The 18,568-nt window shown below is 41.8% G+C and overlaps 2 protein-coding genes across 3 annotated transcripts; one reads left to right on the top strand and one right to left on the bottom strand.

Moving 5' to 3' along the window:
- Positions 1–2,452: 2,452 nt before the first annotated feature.
- On the bottom strand, positions 2,453–7,169 carry LOC310804754 (Golgi reassembly-stacking protein 1-like). Of its 2 annotated transcripts, XM_083670079.1 has the most exons (9): positions 6,994–7,169; positions 6,176–6,256; positions 5,707–5,910; positions 5,482–5,568; positions 5,178–5,308; positions 4,927–5,071; positions 4,692–4,809; positions 4,268–4,396; positions 2,453–4,182 (listed from the first exon to the last, which is right to left on the bottom strand). In XM_083670079.1, exons 1-9 carry the CDS (start codon positions 7,054–7,056, stop codon positions 3,905–3,907), a joined length of 1,236 nt encoding a protein of 411 aa, XP_083526205.1. In that variant the 5' UTR covers positions 7,057–7,169; the 3' UTR covers positions 2,453–3,904. The 2 variants fall into 2 exon arrangements, with proteins under 2 accessions (XP_083526205.1, XP_083526206.1); XM_083670080.1 differs by lacking the exon at positions 4,268–4,396.
- A 629-nt stretch (positions 7,170–7,798) lies between these two features.
- Positions 7,799–18,362, top strand: LOC310814471 (tetratricopeptide repeat protein 21B-like; the record flags this gene model as incomplete). The annotated part of the gene is made up of 29 exons (XM_083683897.1): positions 7,799–7,825; positions 8,073–8,202; positions 8,541–8,651; positions 8,896–9,062; positions 9,161–9,283; positions 9,469–9,626; positions 9,739–9,823; positions 10,028–10,126; positions 10,569–10,761; positions 10,880–10,977; positions 11,151–11,345; positions 11,718–11,853; positions 12,225–12,382; positions 12,679–12,888; positions 13,020–13,258; positions 13,441–13,513; positions 13,612–13,722; positions 13,828–13,966; positions 14,092–14,192; positions 14,432–14,620; positions 14,916–15,026; positions 15,207–15,288; positions 15,464–15,614; positions 15,723–15,884; positions 15,998–16,199; positions 16,631–16,855; positions 17,034–17,154; positions 18,106–18,173; positions 18,285–18,362. The coding sequence occupies 29 exons, from the start codon at positions 7,799–7,801 to the stop codon at positions 18,360–18,362; spliced, it is 3,942 nt and encodes a 1,313-aa protein (XP_083540023.1).
- Positions 18,363–18,568: the final 206 nt, after the last annotated feature.

Here is an 18,568-nt window from a genome sequence, read left to right on the forward strand (position 1 = left end):
TTATAATTATAATTATTATTATTATTATTATTATTACTATTATTATTATTATTATTATTATTATTATTATTATTATTATTATTATTATTATTATATTGATTGTTTTCCACTTAGCTCTATACTCAACCATACTTTTGTTGACATCACACTCATGTAAACTAAGCTTGGAAGTTGGATAGAAATTAGATTTGTCACACTATATTATATAGAGTGCCCTCCATAAGTATTGGAAAGAGGAAGCATTTTGTCTTCTTTTAGCTCTATACTCCAACAGTTTGGAATTACTATGGGCCTAAAGTAGAGATCCTTTAATTCAATGTTTTTTTAGATTGGGTTCACCATTTAGAAAATACAACATTTTTTATACATAGTCCCCCTATTTCAGGGCACCAAAAGTATTGGAAAAAATCATATAATGTCCAAATAAAGCACTCATGTTTAGTATTTGGTCGACAATACTTTGCATGAAATCACTGGGTGTGTTCCGTCACATAATTTGTGCATAAGAGATCTGTCAATAGTACTGATTCTAGACTTTGCATTTGCCTTTGGAGTGTAACTTGTCTTAATTGATGATGTTACAGCAGAATGTATTCTGAAGTATACAGAAACATCTTGTCTGCTCGAGTACAAGAAAATGCCTCCAAGTTTATTGGAAGGCACTTCATCATACAGTAAGACAATGACCCCAAACATACTGCCATAGCAACTAGGGAGTTTTTCAGGGCCAAAAAGCTGAACTTTAATTTCCTGATGATAAGATTTTAGGCAAAAAGACCTCAAAACAAACAACAACTGAAGATGGCTGCAGTACAGGCCTGGCAGAACATCACCAAAGAATATACTCAGCATCTGGTGGGGTCAGTGGGTCGCAGACTTCAGGCAGTTATTTCATGCAAAGTATTGTCGACCAAATACTAAACATGAGTGCTTTATTTGGACATTATATGATTTTTTCCAATACTTTTGGAGCCCTGAAATAGAGGGAGTATGTTTAAAAAATATTGTACTTTCTAAATGGTGAACCCAATCTGAAAAAAACCCTATTGAATTAAAGCTGAGGATCTCTACTTTGACTCCATAGTAATTGTTTGAAATCAGCCACAGTATCACAAGTACAGTGGATGCTCAGCACACAAACCCTGACGTCATAGTGCCATATCAGTAATAGTAGAACTGTTGAGGGTTTATCCTAATCTTGGATTTCTACCTTCTGCAGACACGCCTGATCAAGAACCTGACAAAACCGCCCAGTCTTCAAGACTACGACACGCTCTCTGGAGGATACAGATGGAAATACTCTGTGTCCCCCTCCTCTCCCTCTTCCCACTCACGCTCTCTTTTCTCAATCTCCCTGCCCATCCCCCCTCTCCAACAGAAGAGTGCCCTAGTAAATAATTGAGGCAGATTACCATGTAGCTTGGGCTGTAGTGTTGACTATGATGTTTTTCTCTGGCTGAGGCTCAAAGCGCTGGGTCTAGTCTTGGCACATTAAGCACAAAGGGAACCATGTCATCAATGGCAGACGCCACATGGTGCCTCTTCCTCACTCCTCCAGCAGAACACTCCTCAAAGACAGTCTGGAAGAATCCTCAGACACCTCAATTTAGACACCAACATACTGTATGGAGAGCAAGGCACTCCTCCTTGCCTTAGGAGGAAGGAGAGCACTGTTGTCTCACATATCAACTCTTGCCCTCTCTAGTTTGTATAGTAGTACATCCAATGAAATGTCCACTTCCATTCCATTTCCTCCGAAGAATGGCCTGTACAGGCACATCCACATCCACAGTGCAGGGTGGATATGAATAGTGCAAATGACGTATTTCTCATAATACCTCAGCACTGTGCAGTCAACCCCAACCCAACCCTCTCTGGAGCGAACGGGCTGCCCCAATTCCCTCTCTGTGTGTACTGAGTGTGAGTCAGAGGCAGTCGACTTGTTAAAAAAATAAAAAATTTCTTAAGGCACTGTCTTACCAGAGCCCTCCCCAAGGGTCCTTTACATTTATGTCACAATGATGTCATCTATCTAACTGTATTTAACTTTTCATGATGTTTTGTATCATTTTGGTATTAAGGAAATTACATGACTAATGTATAATGTAACGACAGCAGGTCACAAACAGTTCATTCATATAGGACGATTATCAAAAACAAAATTACACAACCGACCTATTGTCTTATTGGTATGAAATAATAAGGAGGCCTGCTTATTGTTGATATTTCTTACACTTGTCAGACCATTGATTATATAGTTTAGACCCTCAATCTGGTATTTGCTGCCATCTACTGTATGACAGTATGAATTAATCGGTGCATGTATGGGTTTGCTGTAGTTTATAGAATCTAGAGGGCCCATACAGGAGATGAATGAGTGTATATATAATGTGCTGTATGACATGACATCATAATACAGTCAAGGACACAAAATACATTTGTTCACGTACTGGTATTCATACGTTTATTTTGCACTCTTGCTGATGTCTTCAGATTATGTTATAACATATCTTTCCACCCACCACGTCTTAAGATTTAATGCATAGAATTAAAAGTGATATGATCTAGCATGAAAATCAAACTAACATTTCTCATTTGAATAATCAAGAAAAATAACAAAAAAGGCAACATAATTTGAATATTCTATATGCTGTGATTTCAAGTTGCAAATGCCTTCTTATTATACCTCAACGGACATGATCATACAAGCATCACTTGCATACTTTTTTTATATCTAACTGAAGCAGAGCAACCACATAATACATACATGATATAAATTTGTATTCTTAAAAAAAGCACTAAGATACATAAAGGCAACTATGTAAAGTACATCATAGTCCTGTACATGAATGAACAGACAAATAATACATTCATGGATATCCAGTGTTCACTTCCATTTTACATAAGAAAAATTATCAGGTCAAACCAGATTTGAGACTCAGTAATGAAATGACACATTCCAAGGAGACATTAAGCTACTTCTGGATGCAAAAGGAAAGGTTACAGTGCTTACAGTGGTAATCCAATGGGTCAGAGCCTGAGAAAATATCTTATTTTGTGTAGTGCATACAAACTTCTAACTCGCCCCACTGATATATCACTGAGAAAGTGTTAAAGTGCCACATAATGTACACGGTGTGTACTGTATAAGCATGAGATGACTACAAACATGAGATGACTTCACAATAGAACTACATTGTGTTGTGCTGTGTCGGGATTTCTTTACCACACGTACCGTGGGAATACATACAATTCAGTACACATTTTCCTCACCATTGGTAGATCAGAAAGAATTTGTAACCACAAAAAAATAACCAATACAAAACCTTCATACTCAAACTACACATCCATCCACATGAAATGGTTTGATATCATCTCACAATACTTTGAAAAAAAAAAAAAAAAAAAAAAGAGTGATTGAACGCCAGATGAAAATCAGCACAACATTTTCCTGGTCAGAATAAACATTAATGCAATGTTAACATACCTAGCCTAAATAAACTAGCATGATGACAACTGATAGACGATCATATGTGTTGCCCATTCAGGCTTTGGTTTTTTGGGGGCATATATTAAAATGCCCATATTACAGCAACCTGGTATGAGTGTGAATAAATACTACTGTTGAGCAATAGGTTGGTACTGTGTAGGTACACATACACATTGCATTACCCCATACATAAACAACCCAACCAAACATCAGATAAAGGGTCATCACCCTAACATAGCATGAATCAATGTTAAGACTAATACCAGATTAAAATAATACCAACTACTCTACTAATAAAAATAACCTTTTTATAGCTCTAAACCTAAGACTTCAGCTTCAGTCTCCTCTCTAACAAGCTAAATCTCAATGTTTCTGAGAAGGAGAGAGACTCACAGAGACACAACCAGCAGGCTCTCATTCCTCTGGCACAGTTTGTTCCAACCCCTTCCCTTCCTTATGCTCTGGGCTGGGAGTCACCAGGTCCATACCTTGCTCATGGAAGGAAACAGTGTCAGACAGGCCCTCCTTGGTGATATCTGGACTGGCCATGCCATCTGTGGGTACACCACTGGGGGGAGGGGTAGCAAGGTCCACGAGGCCACCCATCTCAGGCTCCTGAACGCCTGGTTCCACCTCACTCTGTGGTATTGAGGCCATCACTTGACTCACCAGCGACTCCTCAGGCGATTCTTCTGGAAGAATATTAATAGTGTACATGAAATGATATGCTAACAATACATAAAAAGGTCTGTTCTGACCACTTACTGAATCACTTACCCATGGTGAGCTGGTTTTCCCGGCAGGGGGTATCACCGTCATTAGTGAACGTGGACATGTTGGTCACGTCAATGGAGGAGACCATCTCTGAGAGGTCGAGGGTCATAGCCTCAGAGATACTGGAGATATCTGACATTCAAACACAGATATCTCCCTTCAGTGGGTACAAATCTCTCTCTCCTCTATGAAACAGTAATTATCTCACAACAGATCTCTTTAGGCTGGCTGCATGAACCCAGATTAAGAACACTAGAAATAGGCTTAATCTGAGCATCCTCAACTACTATACAGTACAGTGTGTATTCCGTTTTTGAGGAATAGCACAAGGGCAGATACTCGATAAACACCACAAACAGTTCCCATAGTTATGCAGTTCCCATACACTGCACACCTTGACCATGATCACACCTAGGTAAAACATTACCTGGGTCCATAACTCTCTGGATAGAAGAGGGTATAGATGGGTCTTGGATGGGCTGCTCGCTGTGATCCATGCTCCCCTCCCCTTGGCCACTCTGACCAGAAGAAGCCATTAACGGCACCTGCAGTAATGAAAAGTACATTTACATGCATGTACCTGTACACATCAAAATCCTTGATTCTTATATACTTGGAATCAAGTAAAACTGCTAAACAAACAACCAAGCTTAATCATGTACCTCAGTGTAGTCACTTGAAGGCATCTCTTGGGTACTATCATCTTCAGGCACACTTGAGGTAGGTGCACTTTCGATTTGGGTATTATAGATGACTGGCCGAGTTGGTATTCGGTGCAAGTAACCGTATCCAATGCCACAGCCTAAGCTGAAAAAAAAACAGACAAGACGGAGAGAACCATTCAGGCGACAATCCTTAGAAGGGATGTTTATTATTGCAGAGAGCCTTCCCCTGCAACCATAAGCCCCTTTACCTCCCCTCTCCTCCCCAGGCTCCATTGGGTGTGACCACCACCTCTCTGCACTGGTCGTTCTGGGTGTTATACACCAGGAGCTTCAGAGGCTTGCCCTCATTGGTCTCAATCAGGGAGAAGAAATCCTCAGACTGCAGGGGTTACAGAATCATGACAATCAGGAGCATGTTACAATCAGCATTAGCTCTGAAAAAGAGCTTTTGTTCAGCAACCTCTTAAGATGATTGGGCATCCGAAAAAGGTTTTGATTTGGTCAACGGCATTTACCGTCCACTTCTGTTCACAACACTGAATGCAATCTTACATCTTGCAACACCTGGTCTGCTCCAACAATGAAGTCTTGGTGTGCCTGCAAGCCTGCAAATGCTGCTGGTGAATTTGATTCGACATCCTAAAAATGAGAAGGCGAGTTATTGAACCATTTTAATTAACAATAACAAACCAGGTGAATGAATGGAATATTAGACCTATGATCAGTAAAAAGCCGCTACAAAGCAACACCAAAGTCCTCAGTGAGTGCTTGACTCACCAGAACGTGCCAAACGTTTTCGTTAGCACCTTGGAAACTGCAGAAGCGGACACTGGCACCTAACAGGCCCTGGCCCCCCCACATGTTACTGGGGACCACCTCCAACTCTCTGACCCGTTGGGCTTTGGTGCTGTACACCTCCAGCTTCACCGGCTTCTCCACGTTGGCCTTCAGTAGGTCTTTCAGCAAGTCATTCTCTTTGTTCTGCAAAGACAAAGAGTAAATACACCTGTCCATACTGTAGGAGTAAGTAAATACACCTGCTCATACAACCTGAAAGAGGCTATCAAATTACTCCTGTTTTAGACCCAGTTGATTTTTTCCCCAAATGTCCAATGTTCGTTCAATTCAAATTAATGTCAAATGATGTCATCATGTAGATCTACTTTATGATAGACGACGGAAAAAGTCAAATCAAAAAACTATAAACCCTATCCTGGCCCCCTCCCCCTAAAAATAGTTTACTCACCAGTCTGGTGTTTCCTATGGATAGGATGAAATCAAAAAAGGGTTCCAGACCAGCAGTATGTGCAGGTGAGTTGTCTTGAATCTGAAATTAAAACACACCTATTACTATTCCCACCTTATAAACATATTTCATCATATGTTCTATTTTCTGTTGCCTGCTGGTCAGTCAGTGTTGTGGTCGCCATCATGTGATGAGATGGGGAATTGCACTGTGCAGATGTCAGCCTGATAACAAGCTATCTATCTCTTTCATAAATGTTCTTTCTGAAAGACACTAATCCTGTATTTTGTCAAATAAGACTGACTGACAATGGCAACTGCATGGACAATGCTGGGACTGCTTAGAATGCTAACTGCAATGGCAGATTATGCAATATAGCTGCTGTTAGTTGACCCTTAACCCTGTTTAGTTTATTCGAGTTACTTACTATCTTCTTGCAGCTACAGTAGCTACTTAAAGTACTTAATTGGTTGATAAACGAGCAGAACAAGCTAAACAAGTTAGACGACTGACAGCTACTACGAGAAACTGCGCTGGCTGTCATATGGACTAGTGATCTGGCTGCCAGCTGCCACCTCATCGATTCACAGATCAGCCCATTTTACGACACAGACATTAGCAAACGACACAGACATTAATGACAGACATTAGCAAACTGACAAACTAGTTAGCTAACAAGTGCAGATAGCTTGCTATCAAACTCATGTGGACAACGCCCTGTCAAGAGAGGCTATTGGGCATGCCTCTAGAACTCATCTACACGTAGAGCTATACAACCTTCAGCGCTAGCTAGCTAGCTTCCCCCGATGACAACCTACCCCATGGACGTGATATCCACTGGTTCCCCCGTCTGATAAAATTGAGCTTTGCGTTAAACCCATCGCAACCCACAGCTAATGTTAACTAATCAGCTAAGTTTTTTTAAACTAATAGTACAACTGCCAATAAAGCACTGTCATATTTAGCTAGCTGACCACGTCGCATGGGGACAACACCTCTTGACAGGCAAAAGTAATAAATAGAGATGACAGACTAATCGAGTGATGTTTCACGTGTGCGCTCTCTCTCTCTCGCTCTCTCTCTCTCTCTCTCTCTCACACACACACACACACACACACACACACACACACACACACACACACACACACACACACACACACACACACACACACACACACACACACACACACAAGACCACTGATAATTATATAAATGACACAGACACACGAAAGTATGACAACGATTACAGTAAACTGTGTTCCATTAGCTATCCTTAAACGATAGTCTCATCGGTTGTTTAGCAACAGTGGACGCCCCAGCCCACACCTGTGCACTGCTTGTGGTGCTCTGTGAATCTGGATCTATACTTTGCTCTCATAGTGAATGAAAAACATTGCTACAAAGAAAACTAGCACAGTATAAGCTGAGCATATTCTCAAGAAGTTCATCATTCGATAAAGAAAACATGTCTGAAACAGATCCAACTTGTTTAGTAAGTTTGTTTATATAAGAAGTAGCTAACTCTAATGTGATTCATTTTTCAAGGCTGATGATGTGATGATAAAGTGGTGTGATGAAATTGTAATCTAACCTTGTGGTCCTCTGTGACTCAGTTGGTAGAGCATGGCGTTAACGGTGCTTGGATTGTGGGTTTGATTCCTGCTGGGACCATATATACTGAAATGTATGCACTCACTGCGGTGTAAGTCGCTTTGGATAAAAGCGTCAGCTAAATGGCATATATTATGTAGCTAGCAAGTAGAAAAACAGCAAGCCAGTTTCTCTGGTCAGCTAGCTAGATCACCTGCTCTGGAAAATAAATGCTCACTATGTAGATAGTGGAACTATTACTAATACTATTAACCTATATTCTCTCACTACTCTTTTTCATCCCAAGGCCACCCTTATATACTTCATAAGGGAGAGATTCTTCAGGAAAACCATACAAACAGCTGGGGAATATTTGAAAATGTACAACAATGATCCTGTTCTGCTGTTTTTCAAAGCCTATGGAATACTAATGGAAGGTACTGTGTGGTACAGTAGTGTATATGGTACAGTGGCTAGTGTGTGTTCTCTCATTTGCTGAGAATCTCCTCAGGAGGTCTTCATCTCCACTACCCCCCTGTACAAGTTTCTCTCCTATTAATACAAATTAAAAAGAAATCACTGCACTGCAAAATCACTAGCACTGTGACTGCCAATGGCCCCTGGTCCGAGCATTGATTACTTGTGGTGACTGATGAATAGATGATTCACTTACTTAAACAAATGTATTTGTTATAAGTCGCTTTGGATAAAGGTGTCTGCTAAATGCCATAAATGTAAATGTAAAGGAATGGCCACTATGCTTTTTCTATGGCAGGTCGAACCCAGGAGGCCATTAGAGAGCTGGAGCAAGTGAAAGACAGGTCATGTGTGTCCATATGTTCCACCATGGCGCTTATCTGTGCACACAGAGAATGTGAAATGATTGGTGAGTGGACAGATCCATCATGGTAACACTTGGTTATTTCAGGAGCAAAGCACAAACCACAAAGCAGTGTGGTGTCAACTGTGGTCTGATATAATGTACACTACCCTTAAATAAAATGGTTTTGCTTCACATTCATGTATATCAGTACTCTGAGAAGGATACTTGTCAAGTTTAGGTCATTTCTGGTCTTAGTTGTCTGTAACTTGTCTATAAACTGTAGAGTGTGCTTGTTTCTTGTCTGCAGATCAAGAGGCTGTGTCAGAGCTCGAGTCACAAGTGAGGAACATCCGTAAGACAGCTGGAGAGAAGTCCTTGTTCTATGGAGGCCTATTCCTGTGGCTTATGGGTCGCAATGAGAAAGCAAAAGACTACATCGACAAGATACTGAAGATATCCAAGTCTTCAAAAGAGGTCCATACTATCAAATGTACTATTCTGCTGGGTTAGACTAGTGATACTTTGGTTATATGAAGATTTGATGTGAAATGATTGTGACTTCCTCTGAGCAGGGGTTCATTCTGAAGGGTTGGCTGGATATGAGCTCTGAGGATGAGTTCCAAAAGAACAATGCAATCCGATACCTGGATGGTGGAGTACAAGACTCCAAAGATGTGTTTGGATCGATGGGAAAGGTACCTCATGGCTCATGGCTCTGAATCTCAGATTATGTATATGCATCAATAGTCAAAGCAGTGGCAGCAGCAGTGGTGGTATGAACATCACAAGATCCAGAGAAGATGAGAGTAAACATAACATGTCGATTAATGAGGATGAACTCATTTGACCTGACAGATACCATATTGTGTGTCAATTGCAGGTGAAGTACTTTATGGCGAAACATAACTACACTGGATCCCTTGAGATAGTGAATCAGATCATCACCACCTACTCAGACTTCCTCCCTGGTCTGCTGATGAAGATGGAACTGTTTTTGGCCCTCCAAGACTGGGAGCAAGCCATAGAAATGGCTCACAGGTGGGCTGTGATCTAGACAAGGCTTTGGTCATGTCAGATATAGTGTGTTTTTACACTATCACAACTGTTTCTCTTTGTGATACATCTGATTTGCCTTTCTTCTTTTATTCAGAATTTTACAACAAGATGGGCGGAATTTTAAAGCTATTCAAATTATGGCCATCCATACCATAGTGAAGGATGGGGATCTGATAAAGGGGAGTTACTTAACATGAATGATGGCACCTGCATACAGTAACTTATATCAGTTATCAATTACACAGTAATAACATATTAATACGTACAACTGGATTAAAGAGTATGCAAAACATACTGTATGATTCTGTTATCACACTTGGCATAGAAAGACAGCAGTAAGGTTGAATGGAGAATAGTGAGAACTTTAAGTCTGTATATTGCAGGCAAAGGAGCGTCTTCAAGCACTACTCAGTGCAGCAGAGGTCTCAGAACCCTGCTCACCAAGTCTTCAAGTCTCTGTCACACAGCCCATCAGCAGACTGGTAAGCACTAACAATAACTGATTCATTTGTCAAACAGACAAAAAAAGACAAAAATCCACCTGAATAGCCCTTTATCTTGAAGATATGAAGTATTGTACCTCTCAAAAGATGATATTAGAGATTTAGCCTAGATTTGTAATGTAATGGCATAACCCATATCATAGTTTGGATCCTATGACTACTGTAGCCTAAACAAGGTACAGTAGATCCCATGTGTGGGGTGTGCCAGTCCCTTGGTTTCTGCTTCCATGGAACCCACAGGACACAGTGTTCCATGTCTTTGTAATTTATCAGGGGATTAAAATCTAATGCAGAGAAAACAAGCAACTCACTGATGTAATTTGAATTCAGTGCAAATGATCATGTGATATTGTGCATTTCAGTTATTCAATGGAAAATAGAATAAGTCAACTTATCCTTTTCTCTTTCACTCTCTGTGTAGTGTGGAGGTAACCCAGAGATCCTGCAGCTTCTGACTCCATTTGCTGAGCGGGCCTACTCTAAAGCACCTGGTGATGCTGACATTGCCAATGAGATAGGCTACCTACTAGTTCTACAGGACAAGGCCAAAGAGGCCACCCGCTGGTTCTCCACTGCTCTCAATGCTGACACTAGCAGTGTGCCAGCACTGGCAGGTACAGTACTGTGGCCTAGCATCTGGACAGCCTAGCTTTATTAAAAAACGAACTACTGTCTATTTCATACTCCCATAAGTGTATGTTGAGTGTTGATGGTGGTGAGGTGTTTCTCCAGGCCTGATACAGTGCCAGTTGATGACTGGCCAGCTTCAAGAGGCAGCAAACCAACTGGAGTTCCTCAGAGAGATCCAACAGTCCATTGGCCAGTCAGCGGTACAGTATGGGTTCAGCAGTCAATCAGTTCATTGATCTATCTGTTTGGTTACAGAGACCCCTGCTGGATATAATCTCTCACTGCATCTTGGAATGTTAGAAATTCCAGTTATTGACAGCTAAGCTGCCTTGTAGACATGAATGTAGAATGTGTTTCTCTATGTAATGTGCAGGAGCTGGCCCTTCTCCAGGCCATCCTAGCCCATAAGAGAGGGGCAGGACTGGAGACAGTGTCACCCATACTGAAGGAGGCCACAGACCTTCACTTCCAGGCCCTGCAAGGGCGTCCCATGGGCCCAGAGTACTTCCATCTGCTGCACCCCAACTTCATCTTCCAGGTGGTCAACCTGCACCTCTCCTACTTCCAGGTACGCTACTCTGCATCACTGTCCATTATCACTATCTATTGATGATTAACTAGTGCTCTACCCTTCTGAATCTTCTGAATCTACGTCATTGTTTACCATGGTGTATGACCCATGTCTACATCATTGTTTACCATGGTGTATGACCCATGTCTACATCATTGTTTACCATGGTGTATGATCCATGTCTACATCATTGTTTACCATGGTGTATGACCCATGTCTACATCATTGTTTACCATGGTGTATGACCCATGTCTACGTCATTGTTTACCATGGTGTATGACCCATGTCTACATCATTGTTTACCATGGTGTATGACCCATGTCTACATCATTGTTTACCATGGTGTATGACCCATGTCTCCTGTTACAGGAGAAGCCCCTTACGGCAGCTCAACCTCTACCCTTTGGCTTGAGTCATTCCATAATGATCCTAGAGCCTGTGGTCAAAACAGCCCCTGGTCTCATACCTGGTGCTTACCACATGGCCCATGTCAAATACCTTGCAGGTACAGTAAGACCACAGAGGGATGGATTAGAAATAAGGCAATCATACCTATGTTAGGAGTAGATGGCTTTTATATATATATTAAATATCTTAAATCCCGGTGATTTTTTAGAGTGAAGTTGGTGGTGTGTAGACCTTATAAAGTCAACAGAAAAAAGATGGTCAGCACTCACTTAAAATAATGCAATAATAAACTAGAAAAATAAGAACTTTGTGGGCTTGCAAAGTCTTATTTTGGTAGTGGAAAAGGGTTTGCCCACACAGGCTTCACCAATGTCATAGATATGTCATTGTATATAAAGTATATTACCTCAACATTGATTGTGTGTATGAGGGTGTGTGTACATCACGATGTACGGTTTCCATTGGAAGGTGACAGCACGTCAGCTCAGAGGTTCCTAGAGTTATGTTTGGAGAGGGAGCCTACGATAGCGGAGATTCACCTGCTGCAGGCCAAGTTGCTCCTCCATGAAAAGGACTATAAGAAATGCTTTCAGTCCTTAGAGACCGGTGTCAGTCACAACTTTCAGGTAAAGATTACTTTTTGCTTAAAGGGATATTCCACCTTTTTAAAACATGTTCCTGGTCTGGCCCTGACCTTAGCTGTAGTTGATTAGCTTTGCTTCCTTAGATGCTGAGTAGTCATATTTTGGGCCCCATAGGGCCCCATTTATTCTGAAAATATGTCCAAAACACCTTCAGACACTCCATACCAACTAATATTATGACAGAATCCCCCTCTGCATTACATTTTTGAAAAGTCACTTTACTATGCTGTAATAAGATTTTTGTTACCATGACAACGATTACCCTCTCGCTCGGTCAGGTGCGGGAGCTTCCCCAGTACCACCTGATCAAGGCGCAGGCATTGAGGAGTACAGGGGACCTGAACGGGGCCATCCAGGCTCTGAAGATGGTGATGGGTCTGCCAGGGGTAAAGAGAGTGGTGAAAGGGAGAGAGTCCACCATCAGCACCAGTGAACGCGTGACTGTGTATCTGGAGCTAGCCGAGGCTCTACGGCTCAATGGAGAACAGGTACATGATCCCTGTCACTCTAGCCTTCCAACCTATCACAGTGTTTTTTGGATGTGTGTGTCACTAGCTTTCTTCTGCTTCCTTTGTGATATGTACAGTACATGTCATTATATAATTTCCCCTGTAATTAGCATGAGGCCACCATGGTGATGCAGGATGCCATCATGAACTTCAGTGGCACCTCAGAAGAGATCCGTGTCACCGTGGCCAACGTGGACTTGGCCCTGGCTAAAGATGACATTGACATAGCGCTCAGCGTCCTGCGAGGCATCACACCTGACCAGCCACACTACACTGATGCCAGGGAGAAGATGGCCCTCATCTACCTACAGAGACGCAGAGACAAGAAACTTTATATCGCATGCTACAGGTCAGAATTGACCTATGATTGGAGGTTATTTAAACATTCGACCAATTAACTGGTGGCGTTGGCGGCATATCCTGATGGCTAGAAACAAAACTGTGAATTCCAACTGTCAGATCTCTCCAGTATTTTCAGTACTGTCTGTGTTTTATGTGCTGTATCTGGATGACTGATACCTTGTATCACAGGGAAATCAGAGATGAACTGCCTGGGCCTCAGTCTTGTATCCTCCTTGGGGACGCATACATGAACATACAAGAGGTATTACTTTCAAAACACTGAGATATTGTATTTATGTGCCTGTCAAATGTATTGATGGATTGAAACAGTAAGGACATGTCACATTATGTATCCTAAAGCCAGAAAGAGCCATTGAGGTCTACCAAGAGGCCATGAGCAAGACAGTCAGGGATGCAACCTTGTCCAGAAAGATGGGGCAGGCTTATGTGAAGACCCATCAGTACAACCAAGTACGTGAAAGCTGTCTTTGTTGGACATGGATTGCTACTCTCATTGCTATGCTTTTCTTCCTCAGTCCATGCTTGTCGCTAACATGATTGGTTGATGTCTGCCAGGCTCTCAGCCATTATGAGAGTGCTCTGAAGCAGGGTGGGCAAGAGGCGCTGTACATGGACCTGGCTGAACTCCTCCTCAAGCTGAAGCAGTATGGGAAGGCCCAGAGGATCCTGCTCTCATCCCTGCAATGTGAAGATGGTAAACTGTCATTACATACTACCTGACCTATGATATCAGTGATTTAGGTAAATAATGGATGTTGTTTCACTGAATAGAATTTTGTCTCTGACAACTGAATAACATGTCTTCTTTTTTTCTGTCAGGAGCAAGTTTATCAGCCCTAATCAGCAATGTCAAGTGCCTGCTGTTGTTGGTGAAAGCTCACCACACTGATAGAGGATCAGTCCAGGAGACATTGTATAAGGTCTCACAATGACTGCTTTTCACTGTAGACATCAGACTAATGTCGATATTTGGCAGTGATTTGTGTGTCAACAACAAGCCTAGAACTGTCTCTTTATGAACGATGCACATGTCCTTGACTATGTCTGGTATATTCATTATGACTGAGCTGTAGGGAGAGGCTATAACAGTTTATATACAGTAGGTTTATCTTCTTTGTGAGGCCTTCGTAGTGATTTAGTATATGTTTCTTCCTCTCAGGCCCACAGTGTCCAGGAGAAGATCCTGAAGCTTGCCCAAGTGGAGCAACCTGAGATCTACAACCAGCAGAGAGAGGCTATGGCCTCCATCTGCTGTGACTTGGCCCGACTCTACCGCCACAGGAAGGAGTTTGAGAAAGCAAAGAACTACTACTTGGAGGCCCTCGCCTGCAACAAGGGGAGTGACAAGGTTAGTCCAATCAGCATCATGCTCAAGCGAAAGGGTTCCAATCAACGGTGAAAGAGATCAGACTGTTGTGACAGTCAGGGAGGATTAACATCAGCAGATACATTTATAGAACTGGACACAACTGTAATATACTGGAAAAATATTGTGTTGGATGAGTTTCTACATCAGGTATTACTCAGTAGGCTCAGTGTGAGTCTATCACCTCAATAGAACATGTCACACCCTAACAGTGGGATTTCAGGAGTGCTGGGAGTTTGTCTTTGACGTGCCTCTGAGATCAGACTCTTGTTATCAGATCAGTGTGGAGTTATCCCGGTTTTACCTGGAGAATGGGAAGATTGATGATGCTGAACTGCAGTGTTGCGAGGTGCTAAGAAAGGACAACAACCATCCAGAGGCCAAACTGGTACTAGTCTCACCCCTCTATACACTTACTATGTCACACCATATGGTCACATTCAACTATCACCTTCTCTTAGCCTGATATAGAAATGGTGAAGGTGTTGAATACACTTGATAATTGGTATTCATCAGTTGATGAGTGTCGTCTGTATTGTTAGTTTGTTTGTTTTTTGGACACCTGTAGGTGTTTGGCGAAGTGTTATTCAAGAAAGAAGACTTTGAGCTTGCCTCCGACCTGTTCTTTACTTTGGTGGATGACCAACCAGGTACTGCCTTGTGGGCTAACATATAACCAGCATTTTCTTTTCAGAAACTGACTTATTTTGATAAACTTACCACCCTGATACCAACCTGTTTGCTTATATACCATCTCCTTACTACTAACACAATACAAAATAAACCAGCACATTGTCCTCATTGACGTTTTTTTCTGTTTAACAGATAACCATGTTTACCTAGCTAAGTATATCCAGTATCTCAGACGAATGGGGAAGATCAATGAGGCCCTAGAGTTCATTGAAGTAGCTGAGCATCACAACCCCAACCATACAACTGATCCTGGATACAACTACTGCAAGGGTCTCTACTACTGGTGAGAGTCAATCACAAGGGTTGCATTCAAGTAGCCTAACATTCAAGTATGTCCTCAAACTCTAAGATAGGAGAGTTAGATAATGCTGGGAATTTGTGTGTCTTCCAGGCATGTGTGCAGAGTGAGTGAGGCGCTGTTCCACCTGAACAAGGCCCGCAGGGACACAGAGTGGGGTGAGCAGGCCCTGGAGCTTATGATCCGCATCTGTCTGAACCCAGACAACGAGACCATCGGAGGGGAGGTGTTTGACACCCCACAGGAGGAGTGGAGGTAAGACTACTCAGCTTGATTTAGCATGAATATGAAATAATATAAGTTAAAACTGATGATAATCATGAGTTAACATAACTTCTATATAACTCTCTGGTATCATCCCCTGGTAGTATGGGCCAGCTAGGTAGTGCTGACAGGAGGGACCAGGTGGGAGTGGCCACAGCCCAGAACCTGGTGAAGGAGTTCAGGCCTCGGTCCATACAGGGAGCTGACAAAGCTATGCTATTGGTCAACCTCTGTCTAATGGCCTCTGGAGATCCAAAACTCATCCAGAAGGCTCTGTTTGTCTTCACAGACATGGCTTCCTGCAAGGTACAGTTAGCTTTAAATACTCATAGTTTTTGGAGTTTCTAACTAGTAAGACCACCCTGTACAATAAATGTATTGTATATATAGTGTACTGTTTGATATTGTTTGAGAGGGTATTTGCCTCACACCATTTTTGTATATCCACATTAAATGCGATCAGGACAGGTGAGAGAAAATAGCTGAATAACAGATGAATGCACCGCCAAACTATATAAAACCCACCTGGATATTATCACTAGCCAGCTAGTAAACTAAAAGTTCAATGTCATACGAAATTGGATGAAATTGGATGTTGTTCATCATCCTTGCCATTTCTCTCCACAATCCATTAACCTAGACCTATCTGTTACTTCTTGGAAATATTTCACAGAAAGATCATAGAAATCTTAAAACATACCCTCCTTGTGAGTTGCTGTTGCTAATCTGCCTCTCAGGTGGATAACGTGGTCTACCTGCTGGCCATGGGCCAGGCCTTCATGCTGCTGAAGCAGACTCCACGGGCCAGGAACCAGCTGAAGAGGCTGACCAAGGTGGAGTGGAGCTTGGAGCTGGCTGATGACCTGGAGACGGCTTGGCTGCTCCTCTCTGACATCTACATCAAGTCTGGCAAATATGACATTGCCTCTGAGTTGCTCCGCCGCTGCATCAAACACAACAAGGTCAGCTAGGCTGTGGTCAGATGGATACCTATAGATGAATAGTACCCTTGGAATTTTCTCATCATGCACCGAATGATTTGGAGTCAAATTAACCAGTGGAGTTAATTCAAGTCAAACTTGACACAAAACATGAATAGCTACTGCATAATTTTGATCTGAGTTTGTGTATTGTTTTCAGTCGTGCAGTAAAGCATACGAGTACCTGGGCTTCATGAGTGAGAACGAGCAGAGTTATAAAGACGCCTCAGAGTTCTACGAGCAGGCCTGGACACACAGTAACAGGCTCAACCCCAGCATGGGTGAGTGTCTATAGCAAATAAAGTATGGACAGCACTTGTGAAGGAAATTCTCCTTTCTTCCTATTTAATTCGGATGGGTATCGAACTCCAAAATTCAGTGAATGAAGACGTACAAATCTATTAACAATGATTAATAATACGTTTTAATACAAGCTTGCAGGAGTACAATAGTGTCTCTCTCTAAGAGATAACCAGAGTAAGTCAAAGAACAAAGAAAAGGGTGCAGTACTTATAGGAGAGAAATGTTCCTATACATTCTATTCCATTATATGGCCAGGTCATATAATTCTTTGTTGGCCTATTCACCAGTTCCTCAGCATTCCGACCTCATGACTTAACTTGGGGTACCCAGAGGTCCCCTTATCTCTCCCCCCAGCACCCAACCACCCAGGAATGTCTTCCAGACTACCCTTGGTTGTACATACATATTACTCTGCATTGTGTTCTTTAATATATGCAACTATAGTTATGCCAAATGATTAATATATGCAATTTTAGTTATACAAAATGATTAATAAATGCAATTATAGTTATACAACATGATTTGCCTTCCACACACTTCAATAAGCTTTAAATCATAATTTTAATGCACATTTCGTGATTTAAAGGTTATGGACAGCACTGCAATTGATAAGCTTTAAATAATAATTTTAATGCATGTTTTGCGATTTAAAGCTTATCAATTGGCGTCCTGTCCATACTCTATTTGCTATGATGATTCACCCAAACAGTACTTTTTAATAAGATATGAGTGAGCACATTGTTTCTATTGTTCATGAGTGTCTCTGGGCGGCATGTCAGACTGAGATACAGTCCAGTATGGGCTGATGAGTATGTCCTTGAAGTTAATGATTGGTGTTGGGCCATTATGGCTCCTGGGACCTGGATCGCACAAGGCTTACAGTACTTAATGATTGGTGTTGTTTTGTTTCTTCCTTTTTTCATTTGAAGGCTTCAGGCTTGCTTTCAACTTTCTGAAATTCAAGAGATACACAGAGGCAATTGATGTTTGTCACAAGGTTTGTGCTGAGTGTACCATCACAATGCTACAGTACATTTTGAAAAAGATGAGCTAAAATGTTTTCCAAGAATATCAGTGTAGTTAGAGGTGTTATTGTCTGCTCCCTCAGGTCCTAGCAGAGCACCCTAACTACCCCCTGATCCAGACAGAGATCCTGGAGCACGCTCAGTCCGTCCTAAGACCCTAAACCATCAGGCTGCAGGGTCATGTGACTCCCTGGCAGGCCAAACATGTCCACATGGTTCACTACTCATGAAAAATACATCCCAAAACAACATAACAAGTGCTTTGTTTTTGCACTATTTATACAGTTTGTTCCATATTAAATGTTACATTGAAATTAAGATTTCTTTTTGTTTCCTTTTTATATTGCTCTGTTAACATATTGTCTAA

The sequence above is a fragment of the Argentina silus genome (assembly GCF_951799395.1).
Source record: "Argentina silus genome assembly, chromosome: 1".
Taxonomy (NCBI): domain Eukaryota; kingdom Metazoa; phylum Chordata; class Actinopteri; order Argentiniformes; family Argentinidae; genus Argentina; species Argentina silus.

What these genes read in the sequence shown, in the direction of transcription:
- LOC310804754 (XM_083670079.1), bottom strand. Translation starts at nt 7,056, where the DNA reads ATGGGTTTAACGCAAAGCTCAATTTTATCAGACGGGGGAACCAGTGGA. An exon ending in CCATAGGAAACACCAGACTG is followed by an intron (nt 5,911 to 6,175) that starts GTGAGTAAACTA and finishes TTGTCTTTGCAG; the next exon opens with AACAAAGAGAATGACTTGCT. An exon ending in AAAACGTTTGGCACGTTCTG is followed by an intron (nt 5,569 to 5,706) that starts GTGAGTCAAGCA and finishes TCTCATTTTTAG; the next exon opens with GATGTCGAATCAAATTCACC.